This window comes from Labrus mixtus, chromosome 7, assembly GCF_963584025.1.
Source record: "Labrus mixtus chromosome 7, fLabMix1.1, whole genome shotgun sequence".
Classification (NCBI taxonomy): domain Eukaryota; kingdom Metazoa; phylum Chordata; class Actinopteri; order Labriformes; family Labridae; genus Labrus; species Labrus mixtus.
The window spans coordinates 3,749,526-3,765,535 of NC_083618.1; the positions used below are offsets into that span (position 1 = coordinate 3,749,526).

Here is a 16,010-nt window from a genome sequence, read left to right on the forward strand (position 1 = left end):
TTTATCTGATTTGTATTCCTCTCTTTTAGCCCACTTTTAGCATAGGCGATTTAGGACAATTTTATTCTTTTATTTATTTTGAAGCAGGTTGTCTGGTTTACCCATAGACTGTACGGTTTACCATGGATGTATAAAAGCGCGTAACTGATTATAGAGACAATAGGACACTAATTTAGCATTGTCTAACTTAAGAAAACATCACCTTTACTTGATCATTTAATAGATCTACTTTGATTCATAATGTTAGTTTAAGTAGATCGTTGTAAGTTAAAATGCCGGGAATGCTAATTCCGTTAGCTCGTTCATTCATTCATTAGATGCTTAGCAGAACGCTGATTAGTGATGTGTAGTTCGTGAACGATTCGTTCAAAACGAACGAATCATCTGGGTGAACGAACTGAACTGAATCACTTACTGAAAAGAGTCGTTCATTTCTCAACTTCAGTTGCGCTCTCCTCTCTCCCGTCTCGTGTCTCTCTCTCTAGACCAGGCATGGGAAAACTACGGCCCGCGGGCCATATACGGCCCGTTGGGCTTTTTAATCCGGCCCGCCGAACTTGTCCAAATTATATTATTATTAAATACAGTTTTATTATAATTAAACCTCGTTCGTTTTCCCCTGTAATGCCCGCGTTTCCCCAATAGATGGCGCACTTCAGAGTGTGGTGTATTATTCCCTTCTTCACTTTTTCGCTTTGCCCTATGAACCCGTACGAGCCCTTCTGTAAAAATGATCAAAGAAAAGAAAAGTGGACAGTGAATGCCGAGTGTTTAATACGGAGTGGACAACTAAATATTTTTTCACTGAAGTCCGATCAAAGGCTGTATGCCTGATATGCCAAGAAACTGTCGCACTTTTCAAAGAGTACAGTATCAGCCGTCACTTTGCTACGAAGCATGCTAACTATGCTAGCAAGCAGTCCACGCAAGAACGGGCGGCTGCGGCTCAGAGGTTGAAGGATAATTTACAGACTGAGCAACATTTTTTTCACCAACAAACTGCAATTCAAGAGTCAACTACCAAGGCAGGTTTTTTGCTGGCATTCAAATTAGCAAAGGCTAGCAAGCCTTTCTCCGAAGGCGAGTTTGCATGATAGAGACAGCAGGTCTCTTGTGTCCGGAGAGCCAAGGCCAGTTTGAAAAAATCAGTTTATCACACAGGACTGTGACTCGCCGTGTGGAACTGATTGATGAAGATATAGCCAGCGAATTAAACAAAAAGGCTGAGTCCTTTAAGTTATATTCACTAGCGCTGGATGAAAGTAATGACGTGAAAGACACTGCTCAGCTCCTCATTTTTATCCGAGGGATTAATGACAGTTTTGAGATAACGGAGGAGTTTTTGACCATGGAGTCCCTGAAAGGAAAAACGCGAGGAGAGGACTTGTATAACCAGGTGTCTGCTGTCATCGAGAGAATGAAGCTACCTTGGAGTAAACTTGCCAATGTCACAACGGATGGATCGCCAAATTTAACTGGAAAACATGTTGGGCTGCTGAAAAGAATCCAGGATAAAGTGAAAGAGGAAAACCCTGACCAGGATGTTATTTTCCTTCACTGCATCATCCATCAGGAATCTCTGTGTAAGTCTGCATTGCAGCTTAATCATTTTGTGAATCCAGTTGTAAAACTTGTTAACTTGATACGAGCAAGGGGACTTCAGCATCGTCAGTTTATTATGTTCCTGGAGGAAACTGATGCGGATCATCAGGACTTACTGTACCACTCTCGTGTCCGCTGGTTAAGTTTGGGCAAAGTGTTTCAACGAGTGTGGGAGCTGAAAGAGGAGATCAGCGCATTTTTGGAGTTAATGGGGAAATCCGACGAATTTCCTGAGCTAAGCGACAAGAACTGGCTTTGTGACTTTGCATTTGCTGTGGACATATTTTCACACATGAATGAGTGTAATTAAATTAATGCATTTGGAAATCAATTTGTACAATGAGCCTTGCATATTCATGCTTTGCTACCTGTTAAAGGCCAAATCCTTTCATGTAATGGCTTTTACATGTCATTTATATTAGTTCACACAAACACTCCATCCATCTGTTCCTGGCCCGGCCCCTCTGTCAAATTTTAGAACCCATTGTGGCCCGCGAGTCAAAAAGTTTGCCCACCCCTGGTCTAGACCGTAAGAGTCGCTCAAAGCCCGCCCGCCCTCCCTCCTCTCCTCAGTCAGTACTGTGTGTGTGTGTGTGTGTGTGTGTGTGTGTGTGTGTGTGTGTGTGTGTGTGTGTGTGTGTGTGTGTGTGTGTGTGAGAGAGAGACTGAGGCTGGTGACTCGCAGTCTCGCTCGTTCAGTCAGTGTTTCGTTCACTGAACGTGCTGAGAGGAAGAGAGTGACTCAGAGGCGGAGCTCTCCTTCAGTTCGTTCAGCAAGTATGTCTTTCCATAGACATACTTGCAATTTATATGGTCAACATTATTATTATTTTGTATTAGATACAGTGATAATATTATATATTCATCCAAGGGGATTCAACTTTCCAATTAATTAATCTTGATTTTTTTTCAAGGTGTCAAGTTAATCCATGATTTATCTCCTCTCTTACATCCCGTCTTAATCTTTTCTAAAGCTCCTGTGAGGACTTTCAGGCTGGTTATGAAACAGGCTGAAATTATTACTAATGCATCAAATCTTTATAACAAAAAAAGCATACCTGCACATCAGTGACAAGACTGATTATTTTTATAATTTTGTATTTTTTATATTGTTTATCATGTTATAATGAGGTATAATGCCATAATGACTCAGTTTAGTTGTGGTTAAGTCTTAAACTGCTGTTCGTTTAGCGACATATAGCGACTGTTAACAGGACTGCTTGGACGGTCGACGCATAAAGATAAAAGATCAAGATAAAGATAAACTTTATTGATCCCCCGTGGTGGAAATTTGTGCATTACAGCAGCTCCAGAAAACGGGACGGGAATATAATTATTAAAAATAAAAATAGAAGTTAAAATCAAATCAAACATATTTACATCAGTTAAATAAAAAACTACAATAATGTAAAATGACACAGTAACTACACAGGAAAGGGTTTTGTTCTTTAAAAAACACACACAGTGTGTAGCATGAGGTGGTGAAGCTGTTAAAGAGTCTGATTAAACAGTCTGACTGCAGGTGGGATGAACGACCTGCGGTAGCGCTCTGTCTTGCAGGGTGGGTGTCTCAGTCTGCTGCTGAAGGAGCTGCTCAGGGCCCCCACAGTGTCATACAGGGGGTGAGAGGGGTTGTCCATGATGGATGTCAGCTTCACTAATGTCCTCCTCTCACCCACCTCCTCTACAGAGTCCAGAGGACAGTCCAGGACAGAACTGGCCCTCCTGACCAGTCTGTTCAGTCTCTTCCTGTCTCTCTCTGTGCTCCCTCCTCTCCAGCAGACCACTGCATAGAAAAGTGCAGACGCCACCACAGTGTCATAAAAAGTCCATAGCAGAGTCCTGCACACTCCAAAGGACCTCAGTCGCCTCAGCAGGTGAAGTCGACATTGGCCCTTCTTGTACAGGACGTCGGTGTTGTGTGACCAGTCCAGTTTGTTGTTGAGGTGAACACCCAGGTATTTGTACGTCTCCACCCTCTCGATGTCCAAGCCCTGGATGTTCACCGGTGCAGTCTGGGGTGACTGTGGAAGTCAATCACCATCTCCTTTGTCTTGCTGGCGTTGAGCTGAAGGTCGTTGAGCTCACTCCAGTCGACAAAGTCCATGATGACCTGCCTGTACTCCTGTTCGCTCCCCTTAGACACACACCCCACGATGGCTGTGTCATCGGAGAACTTCTGCAGGTGGCAGCTCCCAGAGTTGTAACAGAAGTCCGAGGTGTACAGGGTGAAGAGAAAAGGGGAGAGAACTGTCCCCTGCGGGACCCCTGTACTGCAGACCACCATGTCAGACTCACAGTCCTGAAGCCTCACGTACTGTGGTCTGTTGGTGAGGTAGTCCGTTGTCCATGCAGCCAGGTGACAGTCCACTCCCGCCCTCTCTAGCTTCCCCCTGAGCAGTGCAGGCTGGATGGTGTTAAAGGCACTGGAGAAGTCAAAGAACATGACCCTCACAGTGCTGCCGGTGTTCTCCAGGTGAGTCCAGGATCTCTGCAGCAGGTAGATGACGGCGTCATCCACCCCGATGTTCGGCTGGTAGGCGAACTGCAGAGGATCCAGATTTGAAGTCACCAGGGGACGGAGGTTGTTGAGGACGATCCTCTCCATGCGCACTAAATAAGATTAGTGACAATATAGTTGACTTTTAAAAGACAGCAGGATTGTTACAATATTTTGTTCAATAAAGTTATAATACCTATAGAAATGGGAGCTGTTACAGATGGTAAGCTACTTTGCAACTAATTCATTTCAACTCACTTGTAAAATAAATTGGTATAAATGTGTGCCGAAGCTACTGTTGGATCTATATACACCCAGTTACACATCCTAGACGGTAATATTACCACTTAAAGCAGCCTGTTTACAGAACAGCAGCCATGTTGGCTAGCTAACAGTTAGCATTCTGCTATATCTGAAAGGTTGTTTGTTTCCCGACTTTCAGATGAAGTTATTCGAAAACGTCTTCTTATTGACGGAGACGGGGCTGGTGATGACCGCAAAATCAACTTGCTGCTCAAGAGTTTCACTAAATGGTGCAACTCGCCTGGGACCCCTGAGGAAGGGTACGTTAGTAGTTACATGAGACCTAAGTCCTGGACTTTGTCACCTATTAAAGTGATTCACAAACAGCCTCTCTTCTCAGGTTCACGCAGTACCAGAGGATGTTGGGCACACTGGCCCAGTGTGAATTCTCCATGGGGAAGACTTTAATGGTATACGACATGAACCTTCGGGAAATGGAGAATTATGAGAAGATCTACTCTGACATAGGTGGGAAATGAGGATTTTATGACCCTGGTCTTTAGCATCCACACACCCCTTTTTGTTTAAGTCTGCACACATTAACATCTTATCATTAACCTATTTGAATACTTGTGTTCAACAGTTTGGTTCATGTTCTTTCATTATGCACTACATCACTCTTAACTTGAAGAACTGGGCCACTATAGTAACCATCCCAGTATGTATCATTGTGGTAAACTAACCTCATCTTAACCTTGACATTTCAGAACAAAACATCACGTCCGCTCATGAGAAGATAACCGAATGCAAAAAAGAAATTCAGAGGGCAAAGAGAATAAGAAAGAATCGCCAAGGTAATGATCAATAATATTGAACTATTGGGACTTGCCTTTGCAATTATTTACTAATTTAATTCAGATAAGTCTTGAAAATAGTGAGTAATCACTACTGAAAATAATCTGAAAAAGTATGGTTTAATGTTTTCCTTAAATGTAAACATGAATTTTAACACAGAACATTTAATTTAACACAGAACAGCAACATCAGATGTATTTAATGTTATGGCTCACGAAAAGTTTATTCAATGGTAATTCATACAAGTACTTTTAAGTCAAACCGTATACAACACATTGTACAAACAGCCAAAGGAAAATACCCAGGAGATTTAAAGAGTGATCACAGATGGAGAGACAATGCATCAAAAGCCAAACAATGAGAAATCAGATTGAGATTTAAGAGAAGGTAAAAGAATTGGAGTGTTTAGCAGGGATTTTTTCATTCTTGTTGTAAACCAAATGTATCAATCAGTTAAGATTTAATGCTAACAATATAAATACAGAGTTGTATTATTTGTGGTTAGTGTCACACATTCACATTTTCATTATTTCCTTTCAGAGTATGATGCTTTAGCTAAGGTTATCCAGCAACACCCGGACCGACATGAAACACTGAAGTAAGTCACTCTATTATATTTGTATTCCTTTTTTTTTAACCTGTTTTGTCTATGATTATGTACTTAATTTTGTTTGATCCTCTACAGACAATTGGAGGCGCTTGACAAAGAGCTCCAGAAACTGTCTCGAATCAAGGAAAATGTAGATGCAAAGGTGAGGCTAAAACTATATTCTATTCCTTACGATTCAAATCTGTTATTTCTTGAACCGCTTGTGATATCTAATTTTGAAATCTCCTTTTTCTCCTACGAAGATGGAGTTAAGAAAGAAGCAGTTCCATGTGCTACTCAGTACTATTCAGGAACTACAGCAGACTCTTGATAGTGAGTGTCCCTGTGTTGTGCTCGTTGGTCTGAAAGGCTATTTTTGTGTTGTGCTCATTCTTCCAGAAATTCCAAATATTAAGTGGTTAATCTGTAAAGTCAAGCAAATCTGCAAGTACCTCTCTAACCTTCTTTGTCTGTCACAGATGATGAGAAATCAGACAATGACGACAACAATCAGGGGAGCCCTGCTGGGAATGATGAATGAAGTCGTGGAGATACTGACTGAAGAACAATGAATCAAACCTTTAAAAAAAAAAAATGTGCATGTGTGTAGGACTACTTTTTGTATGAGTTTTTGAATAAAATTGACTTGCTCAAATCACATGTGCATTCAATTTATTAACCAACATGGTGACATTTTAGGTGTGTGTATGTTCGTATAAATGTAATGCCTGTTAGTGTCACTCAATTTGAGATTATACACTTACCATAGGTATCTGATAAAACACCCTCTAAAATGACATTGGTAATACACAAGAGATGTCACTCATAAAATAATTATTACAAAAACAAGTTATTAAAGAAGAGTGTATCTGGAGAAAATTACCAACCCTGCCTTTAATGGTTGAAAGAAGAAAGTCTTAATCATTGGTGGCGAACTAGTCTGGAATTCAGAACTTCTGAGAATGAAAGACTACATGTGCTAATTGATTGCATTGATCATTTTTAATCTACAAAATCCAAATATGTAAAAGAAAATCATGATATTCAAGGATTTAAACTTGTTTTGCTTTGATGCAGGTTTTTTTTTTTAAACATAATTTCCCTGTGAAACCACAGGGGGGGGCCAAGTGCACAGTAAGACTCAGGGCATGAGCCAGTTAGTTGAATAAAGTCGAACATAGCAAGAGAACAGCACCTTGTATCTGCATGGATTGAGGTTAAATAAATGAGACCGGATTCAAGGTCAGAATTCCTATGCACCATTCTTGCTGCTGTAAAAGGAGGTAAAAGGCTTTTCTAGAACTCCACCAGGTATGCACGGGCCCTCATGAGGCGTTTGAGGCGGCTCTGCAAATTGGCCCTCTTGCTGCCAATGTCGGCGTCCTCCTTTAAAAAGAACTCTAAATTCTTCTTTTCCTGAAGCACCTGCAGCATCTCCCTCTGCAGCTGGACAGCAGACTCCTGCAACATCTGGTAACGGATCACCATAGGGATCTGGTCTGCCAGACGCTGGCTCGCAATCTGAAGGAGGAAAATTACAACATTTTGAGAAGCAATGATCAGTGTTTAAATAAATTAGTTTTTATTTTTTGTTTCTAAATTGTCCTGCTATATTAAAGCTTACTTTGTAATATGATTTTAGGTGCAACATCAGCTCCTGAAGTGTAGCATGATTATCCGTACGGTACACAAGACTTTGATATCCAAAAGGTAGGGGGTGTTTTGGTATGGCGATATCATCATTCTCCTCATTCTCCTCTTTCTTTCTGTCACTCAAACTGCAGCTGTAGGTCCTGTCCTGGGAGTAAACAAGCAGCTCCATCTTGAACTGGGTTCTCAGAAAGGATTCAGCAGTGGATTCTTTGTCTTGTTTTATGGCTTCAATCTTTGCCTAAGAAAAAGATTCTGGTCAGTCTACAAACAAATAAGAAATACAGCTAATCACATTTTTAGAGCCAACAAAATCAACAATGGATATCAAACTACATTATGTGATTATGAAGTTCAGACTACCTTGGCTGTTTTCGCAAGGTTAGGAAATCCAGTGAAGCTACTCATGGCCAGCTGTACGAACACCTTCCTAACAGCCTCTAGAGGAAATGGAAAAGCAACGTAAAACAGGGGTTTGATTTTCAATGTGTAAAACATAAAACTTAAACAAATCTGTCATTTATTTATTTTAGAGCTGCACAATAACACAGAAAAAAGTTATTTCTGAAGAAAGAAACATTTCAGATGAAAATTCTAATAGCAATGACTGTTTATATATTGAATTACAAATAAGCAATCATGCTTAAGTTATTTCGGACTTCAACTCTATTTCCTCCTCCTTCTACCACGCTTAGTTTAGCCCTCTACCTTTGACTCTGGGACACCCAAATTAAAAAGAAGGGAGACGAGAGGTGGAGAGAGAACAGGTGGAGAGAACAGGTGGAGGGTCAGCTTCTTATTAACTTTAGGAATAGCCAGTTGTATAACTAAAATCAACTGTGTCTAATGATGCTCAAATGTATGTTTAATAAGCTTGAAAAGTCATATGGCATTACTATTGTTACTCACACAACACTACACTGTACATGCGCTGCTGGTGTGTTCACTCTGTGGTACATCCACTCCTTTTATAGCCCCTATACAACGCAACTGTATTAAACAGCAAAGGGAATAGGTGCCGCTAATAATGAGAATACACAATCAATTGTGTATTAAAATTGTTATTTAATACACAAGAATAAAGGGACGGTCAAACGTATTTCAGTAATATAGAAAGGAACTGTTATTTGGTTGGATACTTTCCATGAAGAATAAGTGGAAATAACTGAAGTCTTTGGCCAAATAGAAGTGAAGTTAATTTACTGTTTTAGGGCGCGGTCACACTGGCAATCCGTATTGTGCCCAACCACACTTCAACCCTAAAGTCCAGTTCGTTTGACCAGTGTGACCTCTCCGTATCGTGCTCAGGCACGGTACACTTCCTTGGCTTTGGCACACTTTGGAGAGGTGTGCTTTGGCACGGTACACTTAATGCACGAGCACGCGGGTACACAACGCTGACAGCCTTCATTATGGAGAAATCCAGAGTTTCATGGCTGTATCTGACTAACATGACACAATATGAGACACAAAGTAGCTTTCATGTTCTCTGTGTTGTTCTCTGTGTTGTTCTCTGTGTTGTTCTCCGATGTGCGGACGCCGACTCGCGTCTCTTTTATTTTTAATTTATTTATGGCTGTATCTGATTAAAGTGACTCAAAATAAGCCGCAAAGTCAGTAAAGTAGCCCTCTGTGTTATTCTCCGATGTGCAGATGGGGACTCGACTGCACGTACCTTTTTAAAAATGTTCTCCTTCTTCAGTCCGCCTGTTTGTAAACTGAGCACGCTACATAATAGCATTAAGCATGCATGTGCTGTATTACGACGTTATGTACAGGATTATCATGCTTAGGCACAGTTAGTCCTGGTGCAGTGTGACCGGGCTGTGCCGGCAAGCGGGGGAATGGCGCGGCGGGGGACCAATCGTGCTTGAGTACGGTACGGATTACCAGTGTGACCGCGCCCTTAGCCTGTGAAATCTAGTCGATATGGACTAATCAATTTAATATCTTTTGCTTAAAAACTAGCTGTGTCAATTGAGCTTTGCAGAATTTTGTGTTAGCACAAAAACATAATCTGTGGACCCTAGATGCTTTGTCCTCATCGTTCTTTTATTGTATTACCAATCTGCTGACATTTAAGGTCTTTGCTTTCCCCAAAACAATCTAATAAAAATGCCAGACAGGGAAATGTGCTATTGTTATTGCATTGCTCTTAAATCTGCCTTTATTAAATTAACATTACAATTCCAAATGTTTCTATAAACAAATTACATCAGCTGAGGATCTTTAAGAGGAACGTTGAGAACATTGTCAAGAAATATTTACCAAAAAGGACGGTACTTTTCAACTGAATGAAAACTGTTTCCTTCATACTGTACACAAGTATGTGCTCTCTGCCACTCACTGGACTAGCTGCAGTGACTCCTGCCTAACGTGACATCATTTGCATTCATTTGCAATTCACTGAAAGAAAACCAGGAACAGTTTCACGCCTCTAAAAATAAGCACACTGACACGTTTCAGATCATTTGCTGGACATTGCAGGTCCTGAGATGTGACGATTGCACATGCTCAAATGATATATTCATGCAGCTGTAATCCATTGATGTACCTCCTATATCTTTGAGTCTCTTGACAGCAGGCTCCTCCAGTTGTTTGATCTGCTCCCTGACCATGACCTCAAAGGTCTTGTAGTTGATGAAGCCCGGCAGTTCTCTTCCTCGGTACATCTCCTCATAGTTCGCCACCTCTCTCTCAATCCTGTTGTTGACTGCAACATATGAAAGCATAATTCAGAGTTCTGCTGCTGATTGACTGCTGTAGACCAGTTCTAAATAAGACACTCACACTTTTGTCCTGAAAGGTCCAGGTGGGCATTCCACTTCCAAAACTCTCTTCTGAGCGTAGAAAAGACGTTGAGCCTGTCTCCACACTTGAGCTCCTCCCCTGTAGTCAGACTGATGGCGTCCTGAGTAAACGCCGTCACTTTCTGTAGCAAACAGTAAAAGGCAGAAACTGTGTTTTATATTTTTCACATAAATAACTGTATTTCCTACGTGGTAGTGAGCAGTGATGTTGGCAGGTTTTCAATCAGTGTAATTATAGATAGTAATATTTATGTATGCTTAAAACAGGAACCTTGTTAATGCTAACAAGGCGCAATCAGGCTGAAATTCAGCCTAACTTCACAATCAGTTGTGCGACTCAAAAATTGGGTCTAAATCGGCCTTAAATTGTACAGTGTACATCAGGTTTAAGCCTGGAGGTTTGAATACTTCAAGTTTACATTTAGAGCTGACAGTGTTTTTCTTTATTAATCAATATCATACCCCAAAGACAAACAGAAGACTCTACTAATTGACTTTTTGGAGTGAAAGAATAACCTGTTTCTGATTTTTTTGATTTACTACTATTTTCTGCTTACATAACTGCTGTATACTATGAACTATGACACTTGAGGTTGAGTTGTTGTGCTGTACATCAGCACTGCTGTGATCCTCTTCGACATTTGGCCTGTAGCGTTCAGGCTCCTCCTCCTTCGGTAACCAGTCAGTGAGTTGTTTTTTTGGCCATAAATGTTGAATTTTTTTTTTTATGTACATGATTAAACATTTATTTGTTGTAAACGGTGTACCGTTATTGGGTGCTTCCCCTAGGAGAATCTAAAGTGACATTTTGTATTTCATTATATCCAAGTTGCACATCACTGTGTGAGTAATAGCCTTTGTGGCTGGGAAAATGTTGTGCAAAGTGTCAGAGCTCACATCGATGAGGAAGACGATTCTCTCAGCTGCTTCAGATGGGGGTCCATTTCCATATCTCTCCAGCTCTGCACGGGTCTGTTCTAGCTTCTCCTCAATCTGCTCTTCAAGTCGAGGCAGAGATTTCTGCAAATCACACAAGGGTCAAAATTTTAACTCCAAATGTGAAATATCATGATTTATATTGTAATTTTTTTTTTTTTTAATTGACGCCTTTATTTAAGCGACAGGACAGTGGATAGAGTCAGACACTGACGAAAGAGTGAGGAGGAAATAACATGCGGGGAAAAGGAGCCACAGTTCGAAATTCAAACCCGGGGCGCTCGCTTTGAGGACTGGAGCATCTGTATACGAGGCAAACTAACCATTAGGCGACCAATGCCCTTAAACTGTCAAATAAAGTAAATCACCTCAATATGATGCACCAACTCAAGTGTGAGTTTCTCAGCCAGTTTAGGAACAGTCGCATGATCTTCATTGTAGAGAGTTCTGTAACATTAAAATAACACTACAGTAAGTACATTTTGCAAAATTGCAAACCACAGCACTGTAGAAAAAAACATAATAATGTATATATATATATATGTGTGTTAACCTAAAATGCACAAACTTACTGAAAGTGCACATGTTCTTCAAAAAAGGCTTTCTCTCTTTCTATCGCTTCAGGAAGAGACACCTTGTCAGTGATCTCCTTCTGCCCCCTGCACTTGACGATCATGTAGCCCTTCTGGAGGTGGATCACCTCGTTGTGGACGATGTCCAGCACTGTCTCTTCTGTGCCCTTGTCCACCAGATCAGGCTTGGTCAAGATACCTAAGAGGGACAACGGTGGAAACTATATAAGAGTTGGATAGACTACATACAAATTTTCCTCCTCTTGTTGCAAAATCAGCTTTGTTTACCCAGAGTCCTCTCTCCATCAGGATCCACCTCCTGGGCCATCTTCAGGGCCTCTGTGGTGGCTATGTCCACGTTACACGGAACAACCACCAAGCTGATGGTTTCTTGTCTTTTGATAAACTTCTGGATCAGCCTCTTGATCTGAAAATATAAATTCACACTGTGATAAATGACCCTATTCGTTTCACAGCTATGAAATCACTGTGGTCCTCAGGTCTATATTTTATCATACATGTTAATTTTATATCCCTGAAAAGCTTTTACCCTTGCTAGTGGCCATGTAAGGCATGTTTACTTTCTAGATTTTCACAGCAATATCAATTGCTCTTCAGTCATTGCTGAGGTGTTGTGTATGGGTTGTTAGGATTTATGTCCTGGCCAATCAAGTTAATCCACAGACCTCACTGTCAATTTTATTCTTCTTGAAGAAACTGTCTACCAAAGAGTCTATCAAAAACAGCTGTTAGCTTCCTATGGGACACTGAACAAGTTCACCTGGTCTCCGATGTTCTCCGGTTGTCCCTTAACAGCCACCCTTGCGATGCCAGGCAGATCAATAAGCGTCAGGTCTGGAACATCAGGAGAGGCGATTTCCAGACTGATGAGGTCATCACTTATCCCCACGCCGACCCCGGCCATTTCATCCTGTGCTGTAAGGACAGGGCACAAAGTATAACCATCATACAGTACTCCGGTTTTTAATTGTGGGTTTAATAATACTGTACACTGCACCTTCTCTTATTTTTTTCTCCACATCTGCAGGGTCTTCTATTTCTTCTTCATGGTTCTGGTAGCTTATCTTTCCGAACCATTCCTCTCCTTCTCTCTTTCGCTTCATCTTCAATTCAAGAGGGCATCTTGTTACAATGCCTGAATAAATAAAGAGTGAAAAAAGACAAAGAGGATATATTCTGAATGAAATCCAGTGTGCTAAGAAAAACTGTAAAAGCAGTGCACTAACTCGCCAAAAATACAAATATCTTTTCATAGCCAAATTTTGATTAAAGGTAGGACCAATACCAATCAATCAACCAACCAAAACTACATCTTCAAAATATGTTCTATCTAAGATACAATGAAAGTCAACGGTAATGTCAATGTTTTCTTGGCAAACTCAATTCACTCAACTCAGCAAAAGAGGCAGGAAACAAGGATATATGTTTTAAGATACACGAGAGAAAGCGATATCCATTTGTAATAAGATCAAATCAATGTTATTGTCCCAGTAGGAAATAAACCATACAGACAGACACAATGCCTTATTATGTTAAATGATCTATTACTTATTAGCATTTATATTTACTGCTGCTTTAATAATATTTTTTATTGATAATATAATGATCAGTAATCACCAGACACTTATTTATCCTTTTAATGTGAAACTTTAGTGCCATAATGATGTGTAAAGAATATGATTTACTGACTGAGGGACTCTTTGATAATAATTCTCTATATAATATAGAAGAGAGGAAAAAACATGGTGAAAAGAATATGTAGGCTATATTATAATAATAGGAGTTGTTTGTGATCCATTTGATCTTTTGATATATATTAACAGATTTTTATGGTGAATCAAAAACTAATCATGACGTATAGCTTATGTAAAGTTCCGTATAGTGCCTATTTGGGTTATTAAACTCTGCTGATGTTGTAAAGTTTAATTGAAGTCGGATCCACTACAGCGTTCAATTAATAATAACCGGCAAAGTAGCAGTCAGTAAAAAGACTTCCTGAAATCTGCTCTCGTGTAGGCAATCCTCGCTCATCACTCCTCAGATCTCCCTCCCCTCCCCTCTCCTCTCCTCTCCTCTACTCTCCTCCCCTCTCCTCTCCTCCCCTCTCCTCTCCCCTACTCTCCTCCCCTCTCCTCCCCTCCCCTCTCCTCTCCCCTACTCTCCTCCCCTCTCCTCTCCTCTCCTCTCCTCTCCCCTACTCTCCTCCCCTCTCCTCTCCTCCCCTCCCCTACTCTCCTCCCCTCTCCTCCCCTACTCTCCTCCCCTCCCCTACTCTCCTCCCCTCTCCTCTCCTCCCCTCCCCTCTCATCTCCTCTCCTCTCCTCTCTTCCCCTCCCCTCTCCTCTCCTCTCCTCTCCCCTACTCCCCTCCCCTCCCCTCTCCTCTCCTCTCCTCTCCTCTCCTCCCCTCCCCTCCCCTCTCCCCTACTCCCCTCTTTGCTTGCTGAATACACACATAAACTTTATTTTTTAATCACATACTTCCTTATGATTAGCTCAATGTTGATTTTTAGTTATGGAAGTATTTACATGTGAAGATAAACATGATTAATCTTAACTGTCCCACTTTACCCATATTCACCCTACAGGCTAACAAACGCTTTATATGTCTTTATATTTTTATGACCTCTCTATAACATACTCACCACTTCCTCTGGGCAGAGCCACCCCGGACAGCGCCTCCAACACGGAGCTCTTCCCCGAGCTCTGGTCTCCGATCACGGCGATAGCAGGCAGCGCTAAATCCTTCTCTACACCCAGAGAGCGAAGAGAGTCAATGAGGTCGATGCAGGGACGCACCTTCTCCTCATACTGCTGGTTCAGAGTGTTCATGGTGATGTTTTCTTGCCTCCTGCAAATAAAAAAAAATAAAAAAGGACAACAACAACAAAAAAACGTTAAATAAAAGTAATTGTCGCCGCTGACGACTCTACAGTAGCAGCTGTATGCTGGACTATAAATGACTGGGTTAGGTCAGGTGAGCCGCCAGGCTTGTCAGGCTTCAGTCGTACTATTGGCTCAGGTCCAAAAGGTAAAAGAAACAAAGTGAAGTTAGGTTTCGTTTCCTTGCTTCTCCATTTGTTTCCTGCTTATGCGGAAAAACATCCTGAATATATTTAGGTTTCGTTTCTCTGTCTTTTAGTGATGGGAAAAGCAGTTCTTTTCAGTGTACTGAATCAGTAGAATCAGTTCAGTAAAGTGATTCGTTCAAAAGATTCGTTCACTGAATCGTTCAGTACTTCTCTGCAGCTCTGTCTGTGAATCAGAATTTAATAAGCTGAAACATGGCCGAACGTTTAGTTCTGCTCGCGATCGTACTGAGAACAGCCGGTGGTGAACAATAAACCAATGAGCTGAGAATTTAGTTGGATAAAGTTACAGTTTGCAAACTGAAAGCTGCTAAAACAATCACATATATTTTCCCCGACCGTTCTGTTCAGTACGTTCAGTACAAGCAGAGGAAGAGAGAGACTCGGAGGCGGAGCTCTCGTTCAGTTTGTTCAGTGAATGAAACACTGACTGAACGTGAACGAGCGAGACTGCGAGTCACCAGCCTCAGTCACACACACACTGTACTGACTGAAACACGATCGTTAGTGGATGTTAAAACAGTCAGCTGAGTGAAATTAAGTTGGATATAAAAGCCGTTTGCAAACTGACAGCAGCTATAAAAAGCACATACATTTTCGCGACACCTAAATGTTAAATAATATATTTGCTACTTCCTCAATTTTGGAGACATGAGAGGGAGAAGTAGGGGCGGACTTTAGCGACACAGAGCTCCCGACCGACTCCGTCCTGTTGGTTCAGTCAGTATGTATCACTGACATGACAGGAGAGGGAGGGAGGGCTTTGAGCGACTCTTACAGTCTGGAGAGAGAGACACGAGACGGGAGAGAGGAGAGCGCAACTGAAGTTGAGAAATGAACGACTCTTTTCAGTAAGTGATTCAGTTCAGTTCGTTCACCCAGATGATTCGTTCATTTTGAACGAATCGTTCACGAACTACACATCACTATTTCCCATTTTGTAAATTAAAGTTTGGCGGAGTGATATCTTTTATAAAGGTGAAGTGATATTGTTGTCAGTGTTCAGCTGAGCTATTGTGCCTTACTGGTTAACTTGGTGCATGAGAGAAGCTGTACCAATCATCTAGCTTTATGGCTAAAGCTTTTTTCTGTATCCATCAAGTTTGTTGTTAGCAAAAAGAACCCAACTTTGGTCTGCTCAACA

The 16,010-nt window shown here is 41.2% G+C and overlaps 2 protein-coding genes across 4 annotated transcripts; one reads left to right on the forward strand and one right to left on the reverse strand.

Moving 5' to 3' along the window:
• The first annotated feature begins 4,284 nt into the window (after positions 1–4,284).
• On the forward strand, positions 4,285–6,444 carry LOC132977525 (THO complex subunit 7 homolog). 2 transcript variants are annotated; one of them, XM_061042147.1, is made up of 8 exons: positions 4,285–4,325; positions 4,545–4,665; positions 4,746–4,873; positions 5,113–5,199; positions 5,741–5,798; positions 5,886–5,952; positions 6,053–6,122; positions 6,269–6,444. In XM_061042147.1, exons 1-8 carry the CDS (start codon positions 4,307–4,309, stop codon positions 6,328–6,330), a joined length of 612 nt encoding a protein of 203 aa, XP_060898130.1. In that variant the 5' UTR covers positions 4,285–4,306; the 3' UTR covers positions 6,331–6,444. The 2 variants fall into 2 exon arrangements, with proteins under 2 accessions (XP_060898130.1, XP_060898129.1); XM_061042146.1 differs by having other exon boundaries at positions 6,053–6,444.
• LOC132977524 (interferon-induced GTP-binding protein Mx) lies at positions 5,398–14,647 on the reverse strand. 2 transcript variants are annotated; one of them, XM_061042145.1, is made up of 12 exons: positions 14,423–14,647; positions 12,776–12,913; positions 12,539–12,693; positions 12,046–12,184; positions 11,758–11,956; positions 11,554–11,632; positions 11,147–11,269; positions 10,230–10,371; positions 9,994–10,152; positions 7,803–7,879; positions 7,414–7,587; positions 5,398–7,310 (listed from the first exon to the last, which is right to left on the reverse strand). In XM_061042145.1, exons 1-12 carry the CDS (start codon positions 14,607–14,609, stop codon positions 7,086–7,088), a joined length of 1,797 nt encoding a protein of 598 aa, XP_060898128.1. In that variant the 5' UTR covers positions 14,610–14,647; the 3' UTR covers positions 5,398–7,085. The 2 variants fall into 2 exon arrangements, with proteins under 2 accessions (XP_060898128.1, XP_060898127.1); XM_061042144.1 differs by having other exon boundaries at positions 7,414–7,680.
• Positions 14,648–16,010: the final 1,363 nt, after the last annotated feature.